The sequence below is a fragment of the Heterodontus francisci genome, chromosome 4, assembly GCF_036365525.1.
Source record: "Heterodontus francisci isolate sHetFra1 chromosome 4, sHetFra1.hap1, whole genome shotgun sequence".
Lineage (NCBI taxonomy): Eukaryota > Metazoa > Chordata > Chondrichthyes > Heterodontiformes > Heterodontidae > Heterodontus > Heterodontus francisci.
In genome coordinates, this window is record NC_090374.1 from 156,995,951 (window position 1) to 157,012,774 (window position 16,824).

The following is a 16,824-nucleotide window of genomic DNA, read 5'->3' on the forward strand; positions in this document are numbered from 1 at the left end:
AGCCCATCAATACTCTTTATGTCCTGGCCCACATGAAGAATGACCACATGCATGAAGGACTAGACAATGATAAATGTCCATGGAACCATACACCACCAAAAGACACTCAAAACACTTTCAGGAGAGGAGGAGGAGGAAGGGAAAAGTTAAATAGGTAATTTTTCAAATCATTTAATTTCTCTCCCCGAATCCAATCTTAAAAATCAATTATGAATCGGTTACAATTAAATAAACTGCCATACTAGTTCAAACAGCAAATAATGCTTCATTTAACATGTATACACATTGCATCTGTTTCAGCTAAACAAAATAAGTGACAGCCATTCACTGGTTCATTCCTCAGGGCAATGCCTTTACCAATCAGTCAATCTGCCTGGTTTAAATTTCAAACAAAGCTTGGCAGTTAACTGTCAGTCACCATAAACTGGTGCATTCTCCATGGCAATGCCTCTACCAATCAGAGATCACTTGCCAACCAACCAGCACTCTCTTCTCATATAGTATAAATTTGTTGCTACCCTTACATTGGTATTCTTGCAAATTGTCCTGATGAGTGCAAGATGAAAAGCTTCAACAAAATGTCTGTTTTCAACAATACTAAAGCTTCATTGTTAATTGTTTGCTTCATTAATAAAAACAACCATGTTTAAAAACAGAAGTGGTTTCTTACCTGCACAAATGTCAGAGCTGCCTTCTGAAGTAGGCATTCAGCGTAACACATCTCTGCATGCATCTCCTCTAATGGAGAACAATGTATTCAGGACTGTTTTCAATGAAAATGCTGGCTTAAGATAATATTTAGATAATGAGACAGGGAGATGAAGGGAGAGGTAAGGGGAGAAATTATACTCATGCACTTTCAGTGTCTAGATTATGCATTACCAACAAGTCTTATGGAGGGTTGCTTTTACAACAGTCAGTGACATAACTGATACCAAAGGCAGCAGATGCAGTGTCCTGAGTATGTGGTGTATTTTACTGGTGGTATTTTAGATACCATTATGAGGTCTATTTGCTGCTGATATCTGAGATAACACCGCAATAAAGTTTACACCACCGAAAGGAAAAAAAGCAACTACCCAGTTTCAAACTGGGAAACATATTAACTTGGACTTTTACAGGACTCTGTCATTAACATGTTGCAAGTACACCTCAACTCAGTTTTGGAAATACAGATTATAATTTTTTGATCATGAGTAATAAATGCATAATTGGAGACATGTAAAATGAGTGAAGCCATACAGATTTCAAATTTTCAATTGCTTAATTCATACAGCACAAGGTGAGCATAGGCATGATGACACTGGTCTAATGCCATTTTATTGTATTTATTTATTTTGAGTAAAAGCCATGTTTTTCTGAAACCTCGGTTGCTGATTACTTATGAATTGAAGTCTCTTATCAGTTAAGCTGGTTGAATCGTGTTCTCCAAGACTGAAGCCTGCTTTCTGCTTCCCTGATTATCTTCCTCTACTCCTATCTTCCTCTATCTGCTCTGGCTCCACTGTTGCTCCATTCCTCCATATCTATTCCTCTTCATTTCCATCTTATTTCCTTCCCTCACCCCATTGGTTCCATTTTTCTTTTGATCCCTGCTTCTCTCGGTTCCTCCACAGCTCTTCACCTCCACATTGGTTCTTCACCTCTCCCTCACTATGTCTGGTTGTCTGTCCAATTCCATTGCTCTCCATTTATCTTTAAGCTGCCCCTCATGCAATATACTGTACCTCCCTTTAAATACTCATTGCACCGATGCAATTCGCTTCACCCACATTCTTACTTCTATAACAACAAACGTTTTCTTTCCCCCAAATTAATTCTTATCGTACAACTTCATTACTCAATGCCCCATTTCCCCCTCACTATCCACATTACTCCCTACCACAATTAGTAACTCTCACTCCCTACCTCTCACCCCACCCTCATCAATCTTATCACCCTATCTTAACAATCCTTGCATCTCCAAATCTTCAATACTTTCCAACCCAAACACTTATTACTCTGCCCAAAGTACTCACTACCCTTCTATATAACTCACATTCCAAGCCCCTGAACTACGACATCACCTGGCTGGGTTTGACACATATTTAAACCAAAGATTTACTGTACCTTCTGTCAGTTGGTCAGACCCTTGTTTTGAAACTAAATGCGATAATGACTCCACAACAGAATTCTTCTTTCGAAACCTGGACAAAACATTTTTTTTTAAAAAAGCCTGTTGAGAATTTTGATGTAGCAATAAACTAGTTTAAACTAGTCTTCTTTTAGGAAGGAATAGCATGCCTTTTAATTGCTTTTAATAAGAGTAAATGGATTTTCAAGCCTCACAATGATTTGCTTTCTGTACTTTTATTTTCCAATATTGTACATAGTTTTGGACACATACAATTAATTGCCTTCCTGAAATCCAATTATTGCTCATCCCTAGTTGCCATTGAGAAGACAATGTAGTTGCCTTCTTGAGCTGCTGCAGTTCTGCGGTCAGGTACTCTCACAATGCTGTTAGGTCGGGTGTTCGAGGATTTTGACCCAGCGAAGATGAATGAACAGCAATGTACGTCCAAGTCAGCATTGTGTGTGCCTTGGAGGGGAAGATGGAGGTGGTGCCCTTGTCCTTCTACGTGGTAGAAATCATGGATTTGGGTATACCATCCATGACCAGGGTCTGGAACATAAGCAAGGATGCAGTCCTGGCAGTTACAGTGGATCCCAACCAAAGGTTGGGTGCTTAGGGAGGCCCTAGCCCGGATACTGCCTCCCTTTATGTCAATGTCAATGACCTTATGGTGGGGATGGTGGCCAAAATGCCACACAGCCATTCCAGGAACTAACATAGCCAGCTCTCAAACATGTTTATGGCCATTATGGTAGACTCCCACCAGTCTTACACCAAGAGTGGTTTGAATGGTTTGATGATCTTGCCTTATAATGAATATCGTTTATTGATCACTCCTGCTGAAGCTACTTCCGATGATATGAATTTATTTCTTTCACAAAATAATTTTCAAATTATCCAACAACTTCAATTAAGCAATGCAAAGAACACAGCAAATTAGCACTTTGACTCTTAAAAATTTTGAAATCAGAGAATATCAATTAAGTGTCAATTCACAGGATTGGGTCATAGATGAAGCACTGACAACACAAGAACACAAAAATAGAAGCAGGAGTAGACCATATGGCCTGTCAAACCTACTCTGCCATTCAATATGATCATGGCTGATCTTTGGGCTTCAACTCCACTTTTCCGCCCACTCCCCATATCCCTCGATTCCCTGAGCAACCAAAAATCTGTCTATCCCAGCATTAAATGTATTCAAAGATGGAGCATCCACAACTCTCTGAGATACACAATTCCAAAGGTTGACAACCTTCGAAGTGAAGAAATTTCTCCTTTTCTCAGTGCTAAACGATCAACCCCTTATCCTGACACTCTGCCCCCATGTTCTAGATTCCCCAGCCAGGGGAAACAACCTCTCAGCATCTACCCTGTCAAGCCCTTTCAGAATCTTGTATGTTTCAATATGATTACCTCTCATTCTTCTAAACTCCAGAGAATACAGGCCCAATTTACTCAGCCTCTCATCATAGGACAACCCTCTCATCGCAGGCACCAATCTAGTGCACCTGCGCTGTACTGTCTCCAATGCAAGTATATCCTTCCTTAAATATGGAGACCAAAACTGCACACAGTATTTTAGGTGCGATTTCGCCAGGTCCCTGTACAATTGTAGCAAGACTTCTTTATTCCTGTACTCCAACCCCAAAGCGGCTGTTTCCAGTGGGGTTCCGCAGGGCTCAGTACTAGGTCCCCTGCTTTTTGTGGTATATATTCATGATTTGGATGTAAATGTAGGGGGAATGATCAAGAAGTTTGCAGATGGCACATAGCGTGGAGGATAGCTGTAGAGTACAGGAAGATGTCAATGGACTAGTCAGGTGGGCAGAAAAGTGGCAAATAGAATTTAACCCAGCCATGTGTGAGGTAATGCATTTGGGGAGGTCAAACAAGGCAAAGGAATACACAACAAATGGGAGGATACTGAAAGGTGTAGTGGATGTGAGGGATCAGATCTCTGAAGGTAGCAGGACAGGTCGATAAGATGGTTAAGAAGGCACATGGAACCTTTTCCTTTATCAACCAAGGCACAGAATATAAAAGAGTAGGGAGGTTATGCTGGAACCATATAAAGCATTAGTTCGGCCACAACTTGAGTACTGCGTGCAGTTCTGGTCACCTCATTGCAGAAAGGATGTTACAGAGGAGATTTGTGAGGATGTTGCCAGGACTGGAAAATTGCAGCTATGAGGAAAGATTGGATAGGCTGGGGTTGTTCTCCTTGGAACAGAAAAGGGTCAAGGGAGATTTGATTGAGATGTACAAAATTTTAAGGGGCCTGGATAGAATAGATAGGAAGGGCCTATTTAACTTAGCAGAGGTCAATGACTAGGGGCATTGATTTAAAGTGATTGGTAGAAGGATTAGAGGAGAGATGAGGAACAGTTTTTTCACCCACAGGGTGATGGGAGTCTGGAAGTCATTGCCTGAAAGGGTGGTGGAGGCAGAAAACCTCATCTCATTTAAAAGGTGCCTGGATGTGCCGTAACCTGCAAGGCTACAGATCAAATGTTGGAAACTGGAATTAGGCTGGGTGGCTCTATTTTGTTGGTTGGCACCAACACGATGGGCCAATTGGCCTCTTTCTGTGCTGTAAACTTTCTATGATTCTATGAAAGTCCAACATGACATTTGCCTTCCTAATTGTTTGCTGTACCTGCATGCTAACATTCTGCATTCCTTGTTTGAGCACACCCAAGTCTCTCTGAACATCAACACTGGGAAGTTGCACACCTTTCAAAAATAATCTGCTTTTCTATTCTTACGATCAAAGTGAATAACTTCATACTTCCCTACATTATACTCCATCTGCCATCTTGTTGCCCACTCACTTAACTGTCTATATCTCTTTGCAGCCTCTGTGTCCTCTCCACAGCTTACCTATCCATCTTGATTTGTATCATCAGCAAACAAAGATACATTATTCTCTATCTCTTCATCTAAGTCATGAAGATAGATTGTAAATAGCTGAGGCCCCAGCACTTATCCTTGCGGAACTCCACTAGTCACAGCCTGCCAAAATGAAAATGTCCAGTTTATTCCCACTCTTTGCTTCCTGTTCTTTAACCAATCCTCTATCCATACTAAAATATTACCCTCAACTCCATGAGCTCTTATCTTGCCTATTGACCTCTTGTATGGAACCTTATCAAATGTCCGGGTATACTACATCTACTGGTTTCCCTTTATCTACCCTACTAGTTACATCCTCAAAAAACTCCAATAAATTTGTCAAACAGGACTTTCCTTTTGAAAAACCATGTTGACATGTTCTAATCATATTATGCGTTTCTAAGTGCATTATTAAGACTTCCTTAATAATAGTTTCCAGCGTTTTCCCTGCATCTGATGTTAGGCTAACTGGCCTGTATGTCCCGGTTTTCTCTCTCCCTCCTTTCTTGAAAAGTGACGTTATATTTGCCAACTTCCAATCTGATGGAACCGTTCTCAAATCTAAGGAATTTTGGAAAATCATAGCGAGCACATCCACTATCTCTGCAGCTATCTCTTTTAGAACCCTAGGGTGTAGGCCATCTGGTCCTGGGGATTTGTCAGATTTTAGTCCCCGAGTTTCTCCAATACTTTTTCTCTGCTATTAATTACCTTAATTTCTTCACTTTTTTAGCCCCTCGGTTATATTTTTGTTGAACATTTTGAATTGTTTCTTTAAATGTTTCCCACTGCTTATTTATTGCCATACATTTTAGTCTATTTACGCAATCAACCTTAGCCAGTTCTCCCCTGGTACCTATGTAATTGACTTTGTTTAAATTTTAAGATTCTTGTTTGTGATTAGAGTATGTCACTTTCAAACTTAACATGGAATTCAATGGTATTATGATCATTATTTCCCAGTAGATCTTTTACTATGACATTACTAATTAACCTTGCCTCATTACACAATACTAGATCAAAATTGCTTTATCCCCAATCGGTTCCATAATATATTGCTCCAGGAAACAGTCACAAAAACATTCTACAAACTCATCTTCTGGACCACCTTTGCCAATTTGATTGTCCCAGTCTATACGAAGATTAAAGACCCTCACAATTATTACATTGCCTTTGTTACAAGCTCCAGTAATTTCTTGTTTGATGCTCTGTCCAGCGGTTTATATCTCTTGCTATTCCTAATTTCCACCCATACGGATTCTACTTCATGATATTCTGAACCCAGATCCTTTCTCACTAATGCCCTTATGTCATCCTTTACTATCAGAGCTACCCCTCCTCCTTTGCCATTCTGTCTGTCTTTCTGAAATATTGTGTACCTGGAATATTTATTTACCAGCCTTGACCACCTTGCAACCATGTCTCTGTAATGGCGATTAAATCTAAACCATTTACCTCTATTTGTGCCACTAGTTCATCTACCTTATTGCAGATGCTTCACACATTCAGATAAGTAACCCTTAATTTCATTATTTTTGCTACTATTCCCTGCATTGACCATATTCGTTGATGCACAACTACTGTTAAACTCTCTGTTCCTTCCTGTCCTACTCTGCTTGTCTTTACCCACATTATTACACTGTTCTGTTAACTTTTCTCTTTGAATTTCTACATCTCCTTTCACCCTAACCCTCCCCTCCATACCACTGCCCCCCATTACTTCAAACTCTGTCCACAGCCCTAGTTATGCAATTGGCCAGGACACTGGTCCCAGCCTGGTTTAAGTGGAGTCCATCCCAAAGGAATAGCTCCCTCTTCCTCCCATACAGGCGCAACTGCCAACGAATAGAAATCCCTTGTTCCCACAACACTCTTTCAACCACGCATTTAATTCTCTAACCTGCTTGACCCTATGCCAATTGGCATGTAGCTCAGGTAACAATCCAGAAATGATGACCTTTGAGGTTCTGAATTTTAATTTAGACCCTAACTCCTCAAACTCTCTCAGCAGAACATCATTCCTGTTCCTACCTATGTCATTGCTTCCCACGTGGACCATGACAACTAGTACGATCTGATAGCCATTACTGAGACATGGCTGCAGGATGACATAGATTGGGACCGGAATGTTGAATATATGACATTTAGGAAGGACAGGAAGCTAGGAAAAGGTGGAGGTGTGGCTCTGTTAATTAATGGTGGTATTAGCGCAATCGAGAGGGATGACCCAAGTCCTGAAAACCAGGATGTAGAAGCGCTTTGGGTAGAGATGAGAAATGATAAAGGCAAGAAGTCACTTGTGCGAGTGGTGTAACATTCCGGTCATAATCTCTGTCATCCTGCAGCCATGTCTCAGTAATGGCTATCAGATCGTACTTATTCATTTCTCTTTGCGCTATCAGTTCATCTGTTTTGTTTTGAGTGCTACATGCATTCAGATACAGAGCCTTTAGTTTTATCCTTTTATTTGTAATGTCCAGCCTTGACTGCTGATTTACTCTTAGATTTCCATTTTCTATCCCTTCCTGCCACGGTCTGTCTATCAATTGCCATATTAATACCTTTCTCTCTTGCCTTGTTTCTATGCTTTGATTTATCACATCTTCCCAAATCTGAATTCTTGCCCCACTATTTAGTTTTAAACACTCGCTACTTCCATAGTTATGTGGCTCGCTAGGACACCAGCCCCAGCATGGTTCAGATGTAGACCGTCCCAGTGCTACAGCCCCAAATTTCCCCAGTAACCACACAGGACAGTAACCACAAAGTAGGACAGAGTATAAAGGAATAAATAAATGTGAGCTTGTCAGAAAAGGTACGATGATTATCATGGAGGATTTTAACCCACATAGAGATTGGAAAAATCAGATGGGCAAAGGTAGCCTACACGAGGAGTTCATAGAATATTTTTGTGACAGTTACTTAGAACAGCATATTCTGGAGCCAACCAGAGAGCAGGCTATACTAGACCTGGTATTGTGCAACGAGATAGGATTAATTGATGACTTCATAGATGAAGGCGACTGTAGGTAGCAGCAATCACAATATGATTTTACGTTCAGTTTGAGGGAGAGAAGAACGGGTCCAAGACCAGTATTTAAGCTTACATTAGGGCAATTATGAGGGCATGAAAACAGAGCTAGCTAAAGAGAACTAGCAAATTAGATCAAGGGACAGGTCAATGGAGATGCAGTGGCAGACATTTAAGGGGATATTTTAGAATGTAAGGAACAGATACATTCCAACGAGAAAGAAAAATTCCAAGGGGAGAACCCACCATCCATGGTTAACTAAACAAGTTAAAGACAGTATCAAACTTAAAGAAAAAGCATATAATTGCGCAAAGATGAGTGGCAGGTCAGAAGATTGGACAGAATATAAAAAACATCAAAGAATGACTAAAAGATTGATAAGGTAGGTAAAATTAGAGTACAAGAGAAAGCTAGCTAGGAATATAAAAACAGATAGTAAGAGTTTCTATAGATATTTTAAAAAGAAAAGAATTAACAAAGTGAACGTTGGTCCTATAGAAAGTGAGCCTGGGGAATTAGTAAGGGAAAATAAGGAGATGGCAAATGAATTGAACAGGTATTTTGCATCAGTCTTCACTATCGAGGATACAAGTAACATCCCAGATATAATTGTAAATCAGGAAATGGAAGGGCAGGAGGAACTCAAGAAAATTACAATCACCAGGGATGTGGCACAGAGCAAAATTGTTGGAGCTGCGGGCTGACAAGAGTAGGCATAAATGGGTCATTTTCTGGTTGACAAGATGTAACGAGTAGTGTGCCACAGGAATCAGTGCTGGGGCCTCAATTTTTTACAATTTATATAAATGACTGGATGAAAGAACCGATGGTATGTTTGCTAAATTTGCTGATGACAGAAAGATAGGTAGGAAAGTAAGTTGTGAAGAGGGCATAAGGAGGCTACAAAGGGAAATAGATAGGTTAAATGAGTGGGCAAAGACCTGGCAAATAGAATATAATGTGGGAAAATGTGAAATTGTCCATTTTGGCAGGAAGAATAAAAAAGCATATTATCTAAATGGTGAGAGATTGCACAGCTGTGAGATGAAGAGGGATCTGGGTGTCCTAGTGCATGAATCGCAAAAGGTTTGCATGCAGGTTCAGCAAGTAATTAGGAAAGCTAATAGAATGTTATAATTTTTTGCGAGGGGAATTGTATACAAAAGTAGGGAGGTTATGCTTCAGTTATACAGGGCATTGGTGAGACCACATCTGGAGTACTGTGTACAGTACTGGTCTCCTTATTTAAGGAAGGATGTAAATGCATTGGAAGCATTTCAGTGAAGGTTTACTAGACCTGGAACGGGTGGATTGTCTTATGAGGAAAGGTTATGTGGTATCTGCTGGAATTTAGAAGAGTAAGAGACAACTTGATTGAACCATATAAGATCCTGAGGGACCTTGTGGGAGAATCTAGAACCAGGGGTCACTATTTAAAAAAAGGGGTCACCCATTTAAGACAGAGATGAGGACAAATTTTTTCTCTTAAGGTCATGACTCTTTGAACTCTCTTCCTCAAAAGGGAGTGGAAGCTGAGACTTTAAATATTTTTTAAGGTAGAGGTAGACAGATTCTTGCTAAGCGAGGGGGTGAAAGGTTATTGGGGGGGGGGGGTGGAGGCGGGAACGTGGAGTCAAGGTTACAATCAGATCAGCCGTGATCTTGTTGAATGTCGAAGCAGGCTCGAGGGGCCGAGTGGCCTACTCCTGCCCTAATTCATATGTTCATAACTTGCCAGGTGGTTTGACAAGGCACAAAGCAACTGTCCCTCAATATTCGCCCCTTTCCAGTGGGGCTGAGAGCTTGGCTTTTGCTGAGTGTGATTCTAATACCATGATTGAGTTTGGGAACCCACTGATTGAGGAAATGCCAGGCATGAACTCCTACTCCAGACCTGGAACAGCAACTCTATGCAGACAGCCTTTTCTTATTTTGAGAAAATAAACCATTAAAACTGCAAAACAAACCTTGCCATATCCTGCTGAGTTCCAACAAACAGTAATTCAAGCAAATATCTTATAAATTATTTTAGAGATAATTAGGCAACTAATGAAATGTGTGTGTGTGTGTAATGAAATCATCAAATGCCTTTAATAGACAGGCACAGTTTCAGTGGCTTCAGGGTACAAAACCCAACTAGAAGATGAAGGAAAATGGCTTTAATCGTTTTGCTGATCAAAAGGAAGTTTGTTGCCAGCAGCCATCAGATGAAAAGAACTGCATGCTGGGAGGGTAGCAATTTCATATCAGTTTGAGAGTGAAGTCATGGAGTGTTGACTCAGCAGCCAGCTATCATCCCCTGTCAATTTCAAACCTCACAGCACCTTAACATTAAGTGCTGGAACATCATAAATACTACAACATGGGGCACTTTTCTTTTTGAGAAGCTGAGGTGAAGTTGTGACAGTCTACAAGGAAATTAAACTTGAAAAGAGAAGCATGGAAATGAAGTCAGAGTGGCTGGCACAAAATTCAGGATTTAAAATCCTGCAGATTTTGAAAAAGGGGAGTAGGCAATTCAAGCCTTTTGCAGTCTTATGCATAACTGAATTTGAGAAGGAGCAATAATTTCAACAGGATGAGCTTTGTGAACTCGAGGTATCAGTGCAAATAATGGGAAATGGGTAGAATGTGGGGATGTCCCCTCCTTTACTGCCTCTCTCAGCATTTGACCACCCTTTTGTATCATTGTTAGCCATGGGCGAGGTAACGGAAGACTGGAGGATAGCTAATGTTGTGCCTTTATTTAAGAAGGGCAACAGGGATAAGCCAGGGAACTACAGGCCAGTGAGCCTTACATCAGTGGGAAAGTTATTGGAAGGGATTCTGAGAGACTGGATTTATATGCATTTGGAAAGGCATGGTCTCATTAGGGATAGTCAGCATGGCTTTGTGCATGGGAAATCACGTCTCACGAATTTCGAGGAGGTGACCAAGAGGATTGACGAGGGCAGGGCGATGGACGTTGTCTACATGGACTTTAGCAAGGCCTTTGACAAGGTCCCGCATGGTAGGCTGGTCCAGAAGGTTCGAACACATGGGATCCAGGGTGAGCTAGCCAATTGGATACAAAATTGGCTTGGTGATAGGAGGCACAGGGTGGTAGTGGAGGGTTGTTTTTCAGATTGGAGGCCGGTGACCAGTGGTGTGCCGCAGGGATCGGTGCTGGGCCCTCTGTTGGTTGTCATATATATTAATGACTTGGATGTGAATGTAGGGGGTATGATTAGTAAGTTTGCAGATGACACCAAAATTGGTGGTATAGTGGACAGTGAAGAAGGTTGTCTAAGGTTACAACAGGATATAGATCAACTGGGAAAGTGGGCAAGGGAGTGGCAAATGGAATTTAAAGCAGACAAGTGTGAAGTGATGCATTTTGGGAAGTTAAACCAGGGCAGGACATATACAGTGAATGGCAGGGCCCTGGGGAATGTTGTTGAGCAGAGAGACCTTGAGGTACAAGTACATAGTTCCCTGAAAGTGGCAACACAGGTAGACAGGGTGGTGAAGAAGGCGTATGGCATGCTTGCCTTCATCGGCCGAGGCATTGAGTACAAGAGTTGGGACGTCATGTTACAGTTGTACATAGCGTTGGTTAGACCGCATTTGGAGTAGTGTGTGCAGTTCTGGTCGCCGCACTACAGGAAAGATGTAATTAAGCTAGAGAGGGTGCAGAAAGGATTCACAAGGATGTTGCCTGGCTTGGAGGGCTTGAGTTATAAAGAGAGATTGGATAGGCTGGGTCTGTTTTCCCTGCAGCAAAGGAGGCTGAGAGGGGACACGATAGAGGCATATAAAATTATGAGAGGCATAGATAGGGTAGATAGCCAAAGTCTGTTTCTCATGGTACGGGTGACTAAAAGGGCATAGATTTAAGGTGAGAGGGAGGAGGTTTAAAGGGGATCAAAGGGGTAAATTTTTCACACACAGAATAGTGGGTATCTGGAATGAGCTGCCTGAGGAGGTGGAGGCAGGAACAGTAGCGACATTTAAGAGGCATCTGGACAGGTACTTGAATGAGCAAGGCATAGAGGGATATGAAATTAATACAGGCAAGTGGGATTAGTATAGATAGGCATTATGGTTGGCATGGACGCGGTGGGCCAAAGGGCCTGACTCTATGACTTTACTCTTGCTCCAATCCTGAAATTGCTGCTGACATCCCTCCCTCCTGTCCCACTCTTTACTCATGGTTGCATCGCTGCATGAGGACAATCATTTTCTAGCTAAGTGATTGATAGATGCTATGACATTGTTCCCAATGATTGTTCTTGTAACTCTGTTGTGTTGTTCTCAAAATAGAATAGGAATTTTCCAAAGCACAGAGTATCACATAGGAACAGGAGTAGACCAATCAGCTTCGAGCCTGTTCTGCCATTCAATTAGATCATCGCTGATCTGTGCCGCAACTTAATTTACCTGCCTTTGAGCACATTATTCAACCTTGGTACATTTACCTCATCTACCGAGCTCACTCTGGAAAGTCGCAATTGACCCAGCGTTCACAAACGCTTGGGGGAAAGAGTTCCAAATTTCTACTATTGTTTGCAAGGAGTACTTCTTGATTTCACTCTTGAATGGTCTGTCTTAATTTTAAGAATATGCCCCCTTGTAAAAGCCTAACATATTCCACCGATAAGAGTTTAGGATTTTCAATGCTAAACCCAGGATGTTTCTTCAGTTTTCAGAGATTTATGCAGTATTTTATAATGGCAGCAATAAACAAAAAGAGTATTTCTAAAAAAAAAAATTGGCCAATTTTATTGTATGATCTCCTATATGCATCAGAAAGCCTGACACAGAACAAAGGGTTTTCATTATCCAAATGTAGCCCTGCCATTGTATGTTTAAAATCCTCCAATGAATATTGTACAATTTATCCCACAGCATTTAGTCTATTTCCTGCCACTTCCATGCTGAAAATTATACCAAAACATAGTACAGAAATAAAAAGAGATTGGAAGGGCTATGGGTATATTTTTAAAAAGACTGGCAGGAAACATGAAGTGCATCAACAAAAGCTTTGAAGCGCATCAAAAGCAAAAGGATGCCATAAAAAGCGTGGGACCACTAAGAAATGATGATAACAATCTTGTATGAGAGATTAAAGGAATGACAGATGTACTTCAAAACTCTGCCTATGTTTTTTTGGAAAGAGTGAAGGAATAGTGCAGGAGACTGATAAGGAACCACTATTTGATACAAATATTAAAAAGGAAATGGTATATTTTAAAATTCATTCTCAGAATGTAGACATTGCTGGTAAGGCCAGCATTTACTGTTCATCCCCAACTGCCCCAAGATGGTAATGGTGGGTTGCCTTCTTGACCCGCTGCAATCCATATAGGGAAGATGCTCCCCCAAGTTATCAGGTAGGGACCTCAGCAATTTTGACGCAGCAACAATGAAGGAATAGCAATATATGTCCAAGTCAGGATGGTATGTTAAAATTCTAAAAGTTCTTGACAATGTCCTACCGAAAAGATGTGATCTAACAATCAAAATCCGTGGTGTTAAAAGGTAAAGTGGAGGCATGGATAGGATAGCTGAAGGCCAGTAAACAGAACAGGGGAAAAAAAATCATTACTTCTCAAATTTGCAAAATGTTTCTACAGTCCTGTCCATGTATGCATTGGAAACTCTCCCTCCATTTGGAAATAAGTAATTTTGAAATTACAGAATCGTTACAGTGTGATTACAGGAGGCCATTCAGCCCATCGCGTCTGTACTGGCTCTCCAAAAGAGCAATTCCCTCAGTTCCATTCCCCTGCCTTCTCCCCATAACTCTGCACATTCTTCCTTTTCATATAACTGTCCAATTCCCTGTTGAATGCTTCAATTGAACCTGCCTCCACCAAACTCTCAGGTAGAGCATTCCAGACCTTAACCACTCGTTGCAAAAAAAGTTTTTTCTCATGTCACTTTTGCTTCTCTTATCAAATACTTTAAATCTGTGCCCTCTCGTTCTCGATCCTATCACGAGTGGGAACAGTTTCTCTCTATCTACTCTGTCCAGACCCCTCATGATTTTGAATACCTCTATCAAATCACCTCTCAGCCTTCTCTTCTCCAAGGAAAACAGTTCTAACTTCTCCAATCTATCTTCATACTGAAATTCCTCATCCCTGGAATCATTCTCATGAATCTTTTCTGTACTCTCTCCAATGTCCTCACATCTTTCCTAAAGTGCAGCACCCAGAACTGGAAACAATACTCCAGCTGAGGCCGAACTAGTGCCATATATAAGTTCAACATAACTTCCTTGCACTTGTACTCCTTGCCCCTATTAATGAAGCCCAGGACACTGTATGCTTTATTAACCACTCTCTCAACCTGTCCTGCAATCTTCAATGACTTATGCACATATACACCTAGGTCCCTCTGCTCCTGCAGCCCCTTCAGAATTGTACCTTTTATTCTATTTTGTCTCTCCATGTTCTTCCTATCAAAATGAATCACTTCACATTTCTATGCATTGAACTTCATCTACAACCTGTCTGCCCATTCCACCAACTTGTCTATGTCCTTTTGAAGTTCTACACTATCCTCCTCTCAGTTCATAATGCTTCCAAGTTTCGTATCATCTGCAAACTTTGAAATTATGCCCTGTACACTGAGGTCCAGGTGATTAATATATATTAAGAAAAGCAAGGGTCCCAACACTGATTCCTGGGGAACTCCATGACAAACCTTCCTCGAGCCTGTAAAACATCCATTAACCACTACTCTTTGTTTCCTGTCACTCAGCCAATTTCATATCCATGTTGCTACCATCCCTTTTATTCTATGAGCTACGAGCTTGCTCATAGGTCTGTTGTGTGGCACTGCATCAAATGCCTTTTGAGAGTCCTTGTACACCACATCAACACCACTGCCCTCATCAAATCTCTCCTTTAACTCCTCAAAAAACTCCAGCAACTTAGCTAAACATAATTTTCCCTTAAGAAATCCATGCTGGCTTTCCTTAATTAACTCACATTTGTCCATGTGGCTATTGACTTTGTCCCAAATTATTTTTTCTAGAAGTTTTCCCACCACCGAAGATAAAGTGACTGGCCTGTAGTTGCTGGGCTTATCTTTACACCCTTTTTTGAACAATGGGCATGAAGGAATTATCAAAGTTTGCTGTTGACGCCACATTAAAAGGCATGGCAAACCGTGTGAAAGAATGCAAGGAGGCATTGGTCAGTGGGTGGGCAGAATGTAGTTCAGTGCAGATAAATTTGAAGCAGTACGCAGTGAGTGAAAAAACAAAGAATGGAGAGGTCATCAAAATGGTAAACTATTCAATGAAGTGGGCAAAAGGTAAGATCAAAGGTACAAATACACAAGACATTGGAATTCTAATATATATAGACATTAAATGCAAAAGTAATGATGTTCCTGTACAAGACATCAGCTAAGCCACAATTGAAGTACAGTCTGAAATTCGGGCATCCCTCTATAGAAAGGATGGTGGCCAATGATGAAACAATATAGTTAAGGATAAGAAACTTGAAAAACTGGGAGTGTCATTATGGGTACAGAAAGTTATGGTGGATCTCATATGTGTTTAAAAGTTTAAGAGGGTAAACTGTGAAGAATTATTTCCATTGCTTGGTAAATTGGCAACAAGGGAGTATAAACGTATGATTTGCACCAAAAGCATAAAGGACAAAATTAGAAGAATGCAAAGGGATATTACAATGATATGGAATGTATTACCACAAGTGGCCAGTAAAGCCAAGTGATCATGGTTTTCAAGACAGAATTAGATGCACACATGTAGAGGAAAAATATTCAAAGAATATGGGGTAACTGCAGACAAATTGGATCACTCTAGATAGCTACAATGTGAAGCGAACACTAACACATTCAATATATGTCAAATGGCATACACTTGTGGTAAATTTCTATCACTATCATTATCCTCTACATGTTTAGGCCCGTCTCCCTATTACTTTATATAATATGTCATGCAGACCCCCACCTGCCAAGAATGAGGCATATTAATTTTGTCATATGAACATTGATTTTAAACTGTTGCTGGAGCGAGGAAATGACTTGTTAACAGATCAGCTGTGACTGGAAAAAAAACATTGACATACCAACAGACAGTGCTTGTGGAGACAAAGGGCCATTCCCTGACACATTCAACCCACAATGGACTTTGGGCACCAGACATTGAAGGTGAGGAAGCTCACATTCCAGGATGACTGCTAAGATGGCCGAATCCACAAACAGATGTGGTCAAACCAGTTGGTCACGTGACTAACCTGCTGGCCAACTTGGGAGTTTTTGAATTGTGCACAGACAGTTTTTGAACTCAGAGACTGCTTTATCCTGGACTAAGAAGACCTCTCCTGTCTGCTCCCATCTCTTTCTCACGGAACACCAAATCCGCTGAAGACTTGAACCTCAAGAGAGAAAAGTCTCCTACATCGAACAAGGTTTAAGAAGAATACTGAACCCTAACGAAAAGCAAGATCTACCGACAATCAAGGACTCTACAGCGAGCTTGAAGAATAGCAACCAAAACCATCTTAGATATTGTCTCAAACTTTTCCACTTTATTTCTTCTGCTGTTTTCTGTCTTTATCTGCATGTGTGTTTATCGGATATGCATGCTAGCGTGGGCGCATCATGTATCCCTAGGCGTTAACTGAATTTGAGTTTAAGTTTAATAAACGTCAATCTTTCTTCTTTAAACCTAAGAAAACCTGTTTGGCTGGTTTATTTGCCTTATAATTGGAAAGTAGTGAAGGAGTCACTACTGGGGAGCTAAAAAGAGTTTAAAATTAA

The 16,824-nt window shown here is 40.8% G+C and overlaps 1 protein-coding gene across 5 annotated transcripts in view; it reads right to left on the minus strand.

Annotated features, from left to right (window-relative positions):
* The window catches only part of LOC137369347 (tetratricopeptide repeat protein 39B), a 188,593-nt gene that overhangs the window by 48,475 nt on the left and 123,294 nt on the right, over positions 1-16,824 (minus strand). For all 5 annotated transcript variants that reach the window (XR_010974933.1, XM_068030427.1, XM_068030430.1 and 2 more), the window contains exons 5-6: positions 2,110-2,186; positions 671-738 (exon numbers count right to left, since the gene is read on the minus strand). Coding sequence is in view for 4 of the 5 variants with exons in the window: in XM_068030427.1 (XP_067886528.1) it covers positions 671-738; positions 2,110-2,186 (145 nt within the window). In the remaining variant the exon portion in view is untranslated. The remainder of the gene's footprint in view (positions 1-670; positions 739-2,109; positions 2,187-16,824) is intronic.